This window comes from Ictalurus punctatus, unplaced genomic scaffold, assembly GCF_001660625.3.
Source record: "Ictalurus punctatus breed USDA103 unplaced genomic scaffold, Coco_2.0 Super-Scaffold_100046, whole genome shotgun sequence".
Taxonomy (NCBI): Eukaryota; Metazoa; Chordata; class Actinopteri; order Siluriformes; family Ictaluridae; genus Ictalurus; species Ictalurus punctatus.
In genome coordinates this window covers 5,017,154-5,028,255 of record NW_026521087.1, presented here as the reverse complement: position 1 = coordinate 5,028,255, position 11,102 = coordinate 5,017,154, and the positions used below count along the sequence as shown (strand labels likewise).

Below are 11,102 nucleotides of genomic sequence, written 5' to 3'. Positions count from 1 at the left end.
TCTCTCTCTCTCTCTCTATATATATATATATATATATATATATATATATATATATATATATATATATATATATATATATATATATATATATATATAATGTGTGTGTGTGTGTGTGTATATATGTATATGTGTATAATTTTTTTCAAGCCAATTGTTTTTTCATAGTGCACGTTGCACTGTAAATACAACGGTGGGAAGGGAAACAAAGCGTAGCGGAGGAGGGAGGAGCAGTAGGAGGCGCCATGCAGGAGGAGGTATCGAATTTTGGCCAATCAAAAAAAGGTGTCTTGTGTGGACGTCATTAGCATGTGGGTCTGTAAATAGAGCGGGCGCGAGGCGGGCGTTAGTCATTTTCTGTTCGTTTATTCGACAAGCAGCATCATGCCCGATCCAGCCAAGACCGCGCCCAAGAAGGGATCAAAGAAAGCCGTGACCAAGACGGCCGGCAAAGGAGGCAAGAAGCGCAGAAAGTCCAGGAAGGAGAGCTACGCCATCTACGTGTACAAGGTCCTGAAGCAAGTGCACCCTGATACCGGCATCTCATCCAAGGCCATGGGCATCATGAACTCCTTCGTGAATGATATTTTTGAGCGCATCGCCGGTGAGTCTTCTCGTCTGGCTCATTACAACAAGCGTTCCACTATCACCTCCAGGGAGATCCAGACCGCCGTGCGCCTGTTGCTTCCCGGCGAGCTGGCCAAGCACGCCGTGTCCGAGGGCACAAAGGCCGTCACCAAGTACACCAGCTCCAAGTGAAGCGCGTTACCGCCGTCTTCATCAACCCAACGGCTCTTTTAAGAGCCACCCACTTTTCATACAAAGAGCAATCTATTTTCTTTCGCCTTCTCTCTTGCTCTGTGTGTGTGTGTGTGTGTGTGAGTGAGAGAGACAGAGGGGGGGCACTTCTGAAGTGCTGCTCTCCCACGAATGTTCAGGCTTTTGGGTAATCCTAGCAGTCTGATAAATGCAGAGATGAGTAAATCTCAACAGGGTTGTAGCACGGTTTCTCGGGCTTGTATAATCTGAGCAATGCAAAATGGGGTTTTAGCAGCACAAAGTTATTCATATTAAGACTAGCAACAGGAAGTAACTGAAAATGGTATTCTAGTAACACATAGAAATTCAAACTAAGGTTCTAGAAGCACGTAAAAGTTCTAAATACTGTTGTAGTAACATGTAGTCATTCAAAACAGTGTTCCAGCAGCACGAAGTCATTCAAAAGAATGCTCTAGCAGCATAGAATACAACACACACACACACACACACACACACACACACACACACACAAGGCAATAGCGGAGTTGGGATAAAGGGCATTAGGGTGACTGTGTTTTGTTAGGGTCAGGGAGGAATCCGACCGAGCTAAAGAGGAGGAGGCCGGATGGGCTGGCTGGTGCTAACTAGGCGTGCCTGTTTGGCCCGGGACTACAAGAGCGGAGCGGAGCGCTGCGTACGAGTGGTGAAGCCCTGACACTGGCAAAGACAGAAGGAGTCTTCTGACCTACACCTATAATCACATTTTCTTGTTGGACATGCTTTCTCCCCTACAACTAACAATGTCTTACTCTTGTCTTTGCTGCTCTGTTCAGCTCTTCCTACTTTCCTACTGACTGTTTCCCACCCACCTAGTCAACATTTATTCAACATTTGTTCTTTTCATCTAGACTTTAAATTTATCACGTGCACTATGAAAAAACAATTGGCTTGAAAAAAATTATACACATATACATATATACACACACACACACATATACATTATATATATACATATATATATATATATATATATATATATATATATATATATATATATATATATATACATATATATATATATATATATATATATATATATATATATATATATATATATACATATATATACATTATATATATATATATATATATATATATATATATATATATATATATATATATATATATATATATATATATATATATATATATAGAGAGAGAGAGAGAGAGAGAGAGAGAGAGAGAGAGAGAGAAAGAGAAAGAAATGCGGAAGTAAGTTTCTACTAAAACCGTCTTGTAACTCATTTTAAACACGTTATAATATTTAATACTGTGCATATAAATGTATAAAAAAAATAAAGATGTGCAAAAAAACAAAAATAAATTCTTTTTATGTACACAGACAGTTCTTATCTATCACTTTTACTACTTGTGTAGAGCGTTTGATACCTTATGCTTGAAAAAACAGAAAAAACTTGACTTCCCCACTTTTCTCTCTCTCTCTCTTATATATGCATGCAAGCGTGCGTATGAGAAAGAGAAATATAGAAGTTTCTACTAAAATCTAAATTGTTTTAATCAAACAAGTTACAATATTTAATATATATGTATCTAATATTGTATACTGTACAATATTATATATAATACAATATTGAATATATACGGAGTTATATATATATAAAAGAGAGAGAGAGAGAATTATTACAAAAAAATACAAATAGATCTACCACTTATGCTACTGCTGTACAGCGTTTGATGCCTTATGCTTCACGAAAGAAAAAGCCTCCCCCCCACGGAACAGCTCTTTTTCTAGACATGTGGGTGGCTCTTAAAAGAGCCGTTGTGTTCGCGTCGTTCGGTGTTAAGAGCGTTTAACCGCCGAAGCCGTACAGGGTGCGTCCCTGGCGTTTCAGGGCGTACACCACATCCATGGCGGTCACGGTCTTTCTCTTGGCATGCTCGGTGTAGGTGACGGCGTCGCGGATCACGTTCTCCAGGAACACTTTCAGCACACCGCGAGTCTCTTCATAGATCAGACCAGAAATACGCTTTACACCACCACGCCGAGCCAGACGGCGAATAGCCGGCTTGGTGATTCCCTGGATGTTATCGCGAAGCACCTTGCGGTGACGCTTAGCGCCTCCTTTGCCGAGTCCCTTACCACCCTTGCCTCTTCCAGACATGATGCTGCTCCCGAAGTCAAATCGCTCAATAAAACTTCTCGCGCAGCGCCCACCTATTTATCCACACTCGACAGGACCTAGTTGAGAACAGGCGAGGAGGCGGGCCTTACACCAACGGTCACACAATAGCTCTCTTTTTCTAAAACAAACACTAGGCACTGCTTTTCACCTGCTAACGTCTTCTTCTTCCCCATTCTCTCTCTCTCTAATCACTGGCCTTCTCTTTTCACATTTCCATTTTCACTATCTGTGTTACAGTCGATGTACACACTGTGTTTGAACCTAAATGTCATGCATCAACCAAAACTGCGCCTCCAGAATGACGGCTGAGCTTAAGATTGGCAAAATATGTCGCAGCAGTTGCATTCGTCAAATAAACTATGAGCAATTAAGTAGTGCCAATGAGATAATTACAGCAATGCGTAATGTCCAATAAGCTCAAAAAGAGTCGGACTCCTCGCACACTTTATTCTACTTGGCCAATCAAACACAATTATGAACTGGGATTCTGATAGTTGTGCGCCTTTAACTCGCTGTGTAGAAAAATGAGGTCAGCTATATAGACAACAATGTTCATTACGTATTTAATTACTTCGATTGAGGTCATTATTAGAAGTAGTAGTAGTAATAGTAAAATACCTACAACCTACCTTCTGTTTTAGGCGTCGTGTGTTGTGCTGGATGGAACATGACTGCCCTCGTGTGGCCAAACTCGGGAACGGCAATTTCCCAAAAATTGCAGTATTCTCTTATTAAGCTTTTAATAGCGGTGTTTAGAAGTCTATATTTGTATTATTTGGCAAATAGTGGGGTAAGAAGTAATAGATGCTATGAACATTCATGTTTCTCTCACCACTGGGGCAGAGGTGGCTTAGAGGTTAAGGCTCTGGTTTACTGATCAGAAGGTCAGGTCACCATATCATGACCCTGTGCTCTGACCCCAGCTTCCTGACATGTTGGGGTATGTGAAGAAAACAATTTCACTGTGCTCTACTGCATATGTGACCAATAAAGACTCATTATGTAGACTTATACATGACATTTTTAATTCTAAATCAGCTGCTAAACGATGTGCAGACTAAATTATGTGCAGATGTAAAAACAAAATGCTAAACACATTCTCTATTTGTGTGTGTGGTTTTTTTGTACTGTATGTGTATTTCATCAGTGTTGCTATGAGCTTATTAATAATAATAATAATAATAATAATAATAACGCAGCTCATCAGTGTTATTACTGTGCATTGTCTAGTTTTCACGTATCAAGGACAATAGACAGAGCTTCTGAACTGTTTAACAGCATTATTATTATTATTATTATTATTAATATTATTATTATTATTATTATTACTATTAGTTGGGCAATTATTTTTTTGATTAATCGTATGGGGTGGAGCGAACTTTCAGTACCATTTGTTTTTGTTTATTTAATATAAAGTCCACAAACTGAGTGTAACAAATATAAACTTCACAGTAAAACTTTACACAGCTGTTTGTACAAAACAGAAAAGAACCCAACACACACACACACACACACACACACACACACACACACACACACACACACACACACACACACACACACACACACACACACCAGAATATATATTATTAATTTAGGACTATAGTTTAATTCGGTGCTTTTTGTGCATCTATAAAAAAAAAATAATGCATAAATACTATATATATATATATATATATATATATATATATATATATATATATATATATATATAGTCCTAAATTAATAATAAAAACTCACTTTCACTGCACCTTGTGGTTTCTGTTCCTCGGTGTCTTTAGACATTATTTTACTTTTGATCATAATGTTTGAATTAGACATTACAGATCTTACTCGCGCTACACTCTGTATCAGCGCGTCTACACCGCGCGTGACCAGCAACGTGTCCTCGTTACTAACATGTCACTTCCGACAGAATTTACACTGCAAGCGCGCAGGTACAGCATATAATGACAAACTTAAATTAAACTAAACCTTTTGAACAGCTTGCACCAGTTTCCCCTGCCCCTTACACACAGTGGAGCATTTTGGCTATAAACATAAGTTCAATTCAATTCAATTTTATTTGTATAGCGCTTTTTACAATAGACATTGTCTCAAAGCAGCTTTACAGAATATCAACACGGTATACAGATATTAAAGGTGTGAATTTATCCCAACTGAGCAAGCCACTGAGTGGCGACGGTGGCGAGGAAAAACTCCCTAAGATGTTTTAAGAGGAAGAATCCTTGAGAGGAACCGACTCAGAAGGAACCCGTCCTCATCTGGGTAACAACAGATAGTGTGAAAAAGTTCATTATGGATTCATATGAAGTCTGTATGGCCTTAGGAGCAGCGGTAATCACACGACTTGAAATTCATGTTAGATGCTCTGTTGTCATCGATAGCAAAGTAAGCAGGATAATTGTTAGTGTAAAGAAGATTGTACTGCTATTCCTCCTAAGGCCACATCGACTGGAGGGGAGAAGGGAACATATTTATTCATTCATTTATCTTACACAAAATTTTATTTTCATTAATAGTTTGTTTACGTACACACACACACACACACATGCACATGCACACGTACACGCACGCACGCACGCACACACACACACACACACACACACACACACACACACACACACAGTCGGGGCCAAAAGTCTGAGAGCACTAGTGGAAAATGTTTCTATTTTGCATTTTTTTATTATTTAATTTTAACATTTTCATTCGAAATTGTATTATTGACTACAACTTCAATACAAAATTAATAAATAAAAAAGTAGAATCTTTAAAATATTTACAAGAGATTCAGAGTTTCTTAATGTTTACAGTTGCAGAATTTAAAAGAAAAAATATATATATATCCAAAATATTAAACATTTACTTTCTTTGTTTAAAATATGAATAAATTCTAAAACCAATTTATTTCAAAATGTAAGAGAAAAAAAAACAGATTTTCAATGTGGTCTCAGACATTTGCGTGTGTGTGTGTGTGTGTGTGTGTGTGTGTGTGTGTGTGTGTGTGTGTGTGTGTGTGTGTATTTCTGTATTCTACTATACTGTATTCTTACCTTGCTGATGGGTCAGAATCGACTGCAATGAGAAAGTGCATATCCCTGCGCAAAAAATATACATTATAGGAACATTTGATAGGTTGTGTTTTTAATCTATAGAAGGTATTGTCTTTTTAAATGATGACAATTTACAAGTGATATTAAATCAATCATAGTGTACTGTAAAACGAGATTTTTAAAAATACTTGAAATCTGTTTGATACTTGAAATCAGAATTTCTTACCTTCTTCGACATAGATCAGAAAGTCATTTCTTTGACCCTTTTAACAGCTTCAACTCTGGAATGCTGGTGATTTTCCTGACATGACCTGCTTGTTTGAGGTCCTTCCACAACATTTCTATTGGATTAAGGTCAGGACATTGACTTGGCAAATTCTGAAACTTGAATTTTATTCTCTTTTAACCATACTTCGGTGGACCCTTATGTGCTTTTTGTGCTTAGGGTTGTTGGCCTGCTGCATGACCCCTGTCCAAGGACATGCATGGTAGGCTGATTGGCATGTCCAAAGTGTCTGTAGTGTATGAATGGGTGTGTGAATGTGTATGCGAGTGTGCCTTGCGATGGACTGGTACCCTGTCCAGGGTGTACCCTGTCCTGTGCCCTATGATCTCTGGGATAGGCTCAAGGTTCCTGTATGATAGGAGATGTAGAAAATGGAAGGGGGGTGGATGGAAACCAGAGTGAAATTTCATTATCCTGAGTATCCAGTTACACAAATGGAGAAGTGAGTTTAGATTTGGCTAAATAAATCATACAATCTAGAAACAAACAAGTGGGATATAATCAGTGGTTGATTTTAGACACAATCATTCCTGATATTATTAATAATACTGCTGTTGGTTTGAGTTGAGCACTGACAATCAAATTAAAAGAAGATGAAGCCAGCATTTAATGGTTTGGGGTTGGTTGGTTTTTTTTTTGGGTTTTTTTTTGGTTTTTTTACAGTGAAGTGATAAGAAGAAATCCTCAGAGACTGCTACAGTGTCCTCCCAGGAATCCATGGCCAATCATAGGCTGAAGTGTTTCAGAGACATTCTGGACACTCTGTGTAATGAGAATTTCTTTATTGAGTCTTAGTTACAGATTATTGAATATGTTGCATGTTAAATAAGATTCTGATACTAACAATGGGAAATGTTGATTTAAGAGAATGGAATGCTCTGAACCTTGATGAGCCAAATAAGATAAGGTGTAAAATCATGTAAAAAAAAAAAAAAAATGTTCACATATTATATAAATTAGAAAATCCCATAATTGTCACAAATAAATAAATAAATTTAAATCCCATCAATATTTGGTAATGTGCTGTACTGAGAATCATCATTCTACAAACATTGGAAATTCTCAATCAGGTAAGTGTTTAAGGGAAGGAACAAAGTTTAAAGTGAACACATTTATGCCAGTGAGTAAAACCTCATTCTTACATGATCTCAGCACTTTCTGTGTTTTAAACATGCTTCCAACCATACAAAAATTCATCATGACTGATGACTGATTGGCTGGGAGGTGACAAGGATTCTGAGTATTGTTCAATAAAGCTGATGATATATCTGCAGTGAAAACTGTAAAGGTGTACAGATGAATGAGCAGTTCTTACAACCAGGATAATCTGAGTGTTTTGTTTTCTACTATATTAACCTAAATTCTCACTATCCCAGAAAAGCTACTGAATATACTTTATCTACTCAATAATATTTGTGAGAGAAACTTAACTAGCAATATTCTACCAGTAAATCTAGCTATTGTTTTAAACTCAAACCGAGGTATAACTATGCTAAACCCAGAAATCAAGAGGCATCTTTAATACATCAATCACATAGTACATATAACAGGGTCTGTACAAATGCTTCATAATGAAATTCCAGGACTTTCAAGCACTTTTCAAATACTGTGTATGCTTTTGTTTTCACAGACTATACAAGAGATGTCATTCAAACATATTCTTTATTTCTTCGTTTTTAAATTCCAAAAAATATTATTAGTATTAATAATAATAATAAAAACACAGCCAATTTTAATATAGCTCCTTTTCCCAGCCGTGATGGACTAAATTTGTATTTCCCAGGCACTGATTTATCTTCACTATAATGTTAAAATACTCCAAGTGAGTGACAGGAGCACTGTGTCCACACGTTTCTAGATGATGTCATGCACTAATTAGCATATTCATTACATCATTACATCGTATTTTCATTCTGCCTAAAGTCAGCCCTTTACAGCCAAATTCCCAATAAAGCTGTTTTCATTTACGTATTTTTTCTGTTTCTGTTGTCAGACAACAGGACGAGTATGAAATAGTGACTGAACCACGGCCCAATAAGAGACTACATGTTCACCAGCAGTCACTTTCAAACCTTTTCCAAGCTGCTGATCTGCACTGCTAAAATTCTGATTTTATAACCGTGATGTCATCTGACTAAACCACCACACACATAAGTTAAAGACAACGAGTGCACTGTGATTTCGTGCTATATTTCCATGTAAAATAATCTCTCAGAGAGAAAGTTAGAAGTGAATGAATGTGCTGCTCCTCTCTGCCCTCACTGAACAGAGTAGCCGCAGAGAGAGGCGTGTCTCCGGGGGGAAAGCAGGACCTCACACTCACCGGGCAGTACTGGCCATTCTCTTCTACGGAAAGTAGCTAAGGTTTGTGTAAAAAGTCGCTAGATATGACGCTAGGAGCTTTTCTGAAAACGTTGGAGGAGGGTCTGCAGCGGGGAGTCCTATTTTGAGTGAAAGGATTGTATTCATGTTCTGTAGAAAATAAACCCTTTAAAGTTATCTAGTGATTTCGTATTTATAGACTTTTTATCATTCAAGCAATTTTAAGCCTTTATCTCTGTAATGTTCTTCCCTATTTGTGGATATTCTCGAGTGAAATAGACGAGGCCACCGAGGGAACACATGAAGTTATGTAGGAGCAGTGATGAGAATGAAATGACTAATAAGATTAGAAAGACATTAATAATCTTACTATTAGCAGTAAATTTGTGTACTTTATTATGATAACTATACTGCTATGTACATGATATAATGTTAATGTGTTAATATGTTTTAAATGTGTTTGTGTGCTGTCCTTATACCGTGTCTAGGTCAGTCTCCCGGCGCGCGCGCACAGACATATATAGTCAAATCGGAGCAGCGAGCCATAAGATCCGTTATGACGTCACATTCAGAGTTCTATAAGTTTCCTGATGGTATGCTTGACGGTTGTTCCCTTTATGACGCCGCGAATGTCGAGGTTTTTAAACGTTGTGTTATCTGAGCTGGCCTCTGTATTCATTTGAACGGAGTAGTATTTAATCATTGGTCTATCTAACCTTTTCATGTGCTTAGTTTCTTTGTTTGTTCATCTGTCGTGATTAAGAATGGACACTGAAATAATATATCCAGATATGTGTACAGCTGCTGTGTGACAATGTAAACTTAAAAAACCCCAACATTTCCATGTCTAGAGAAGAGGGTGCGTTCTTTAAAAATTAAATCATAATGATGATGCTGTGAAACAGTTCAGAAGCTCCGTGTATTGTCCTTGATACGTGAAAACTAGACAATGCACAGTAATAACGCTGATGAGCTGCGTCAGTGTAAAATAGCCCAAACCTACCATCTGTTTCAGGCGGCATTGTGCTGGATGGAGCTTGACTGCCCTCGTATGTCCAAACTCAGGAACGGCAGTTTCCCTGAAGGGGTATTCTGTTCCAAGTTTGTGGTAGTTAGCCAAGAAATATTACATGGAGACGTGAGGCTGCAGTGGAAGCCCTGAAGGTTCTGGTACATGTGAGCATTGAAGGAGAAGTGCCTTTTGAGCTTCATCGCTACATCACTGGGCAGAAAGGAAGTGGCATTTGCAAAATGATGGATGAATTTGAGGTCAATATTCAAGTGCCTGCTCCTGAGCTCCAGTCCGACATAATTTCCGTTACAGGCCTTGCCACTCACCTGGACCATGCTAAAGAAGGGCTTCTTGAGCGCATCAAAGAGCTGCAGGCTGAACAGGAGGATCGGGCTCTCGGTCAACTTGAAGCTCCTATCACTGTGGATCCCAAATATCATCCCAAGATCATTGCTCGCAAGGGTGCCATAATCACCCAGATCCATACTGACCATGATGTCAACATCCAGTTCCCTGAGAAATATGACGAGAACCAGGACCAGATCAGCATCACCGGCTATGAGCAGAATGCTATAGCAGCATGTGATGCTATCCAAGGCATTGTTGATGAACTGGAGGAAATTATATCTGAGGACATTACCTTGGACAGCAGAGTTCATGCTTGCATTATTGGTGCTCGTACCAAGGGTATCCACAAAATCATGGATGAATTTAAAGTTGATCTTCGGTTTCCTCAGAGCGGAGCTGCAGATCCCAATTTGGTTACTGTAACTGGCCGTCCAGAGATGGTTGATGAAGCCATAGATCATCTCCTGAACTTGGAACAGGAATGTATGGCTGATGTGGTGGAAAATGAGGCCAAGATGGCCTACATGAAGCCATCGGGCACTGCAGCAGCCAACCCTGAGGAACCCCGTGGGCCCTCCAAATAATTATTGTATACTTTACCTATCTTTGTAATGTTCTTCCCTATTTGTGGATATTCTCGAGTGAAGTAGATGAGGCCACGTAGGGAACACATGAAGCAGTGATGAGAATGAAATTTCTAATAACATTAGAAATACATTAATATTTTCATATTACAAATCAATTTGTGTACTTTAACATTATAAAATATACATAGCAGTATATTTATCAATTCAATTTTTATTTATTTGTATAGCGCTTTTACAATAGACATTGTCTCAAAGCAACTTTACAGAAATATCAAACTATTTATCATCATCATCATTATCATCATCATCATCATCATGTGTGAATATGCTTTAAATGTGTTGGTGTGCTGTCTGTATACCGTGTCTCTTTCCGTCTGTCTGGCCAGCGCGCGCACATATATAGTGAAATCGGAGCAGCGTTCAGAGTGCTAGACATGTCCTGGTGGTATGCGTGACCATTTCCCCCGTTTATGACGCCGCGAATGTCGAGTTTTTAAACGCTGTGGTGTCTGAGCAGGCCTCTGTATGCATTTG

At 38.4% G+C, this 11,102-nt stretch overlaps 2 protein-coding genes across 2 annotated transcripts; both read left to right on the top strand.

Annotated features, from left to right (window-relative positions):
- Positions 1-209: 209 nt before the first annotated feature.
- On the top strand, positions 210-777 carry LOC128630160 (histone H2B). Its single transcript, XM_053678784.1, has one exon. It carries the CDS (start codon positions 382-384, stop codon positions 754-756), a length of 375 nt encoding a protein of 124 aa, XP_053534759.1. The 5' UTR covers positions 210-381; the 3' UTR covers positions 757-777.
- An 8,968-nt stretch (positions 778-9,745) lies between these two features.
- LOC128630138 (vigilin-like) lies at positions 9,746-10,580 on the top strand. Its single transcript, XM_053678751.1, has one exon. The coding sequence runs from the start codon at positions 9,873-9,875 to the stop codon at positions 10,563-10,565; it is 693 nt and encodes a 230-aa protein (XP_053534726.1). The 5' UTR covers positions 9,746-9,872; the 3' UTR covers positions 10,566-10,580.
- The last annotated feature ends 522 nt before the right edge of the window (positions 10,581-11,102 follow it).

Bases quoted from the DNA above. Each gene is read 5' to 3' on its own strand.
- LOC128630160 (XM_053678784.1), top strand. From the start codon at position 382: ATGCCCGATCCAGCCAAGACCGCGCCCAAGAAGGGATCAAAGAAAGCC.
- LOC128630138 (XM_053678751.1), top strand. From the start codon at position 9,873: ATGATGGATGAATTTGAGGTCAATATTCAAGTGCCTGCTCCTGAGCTC.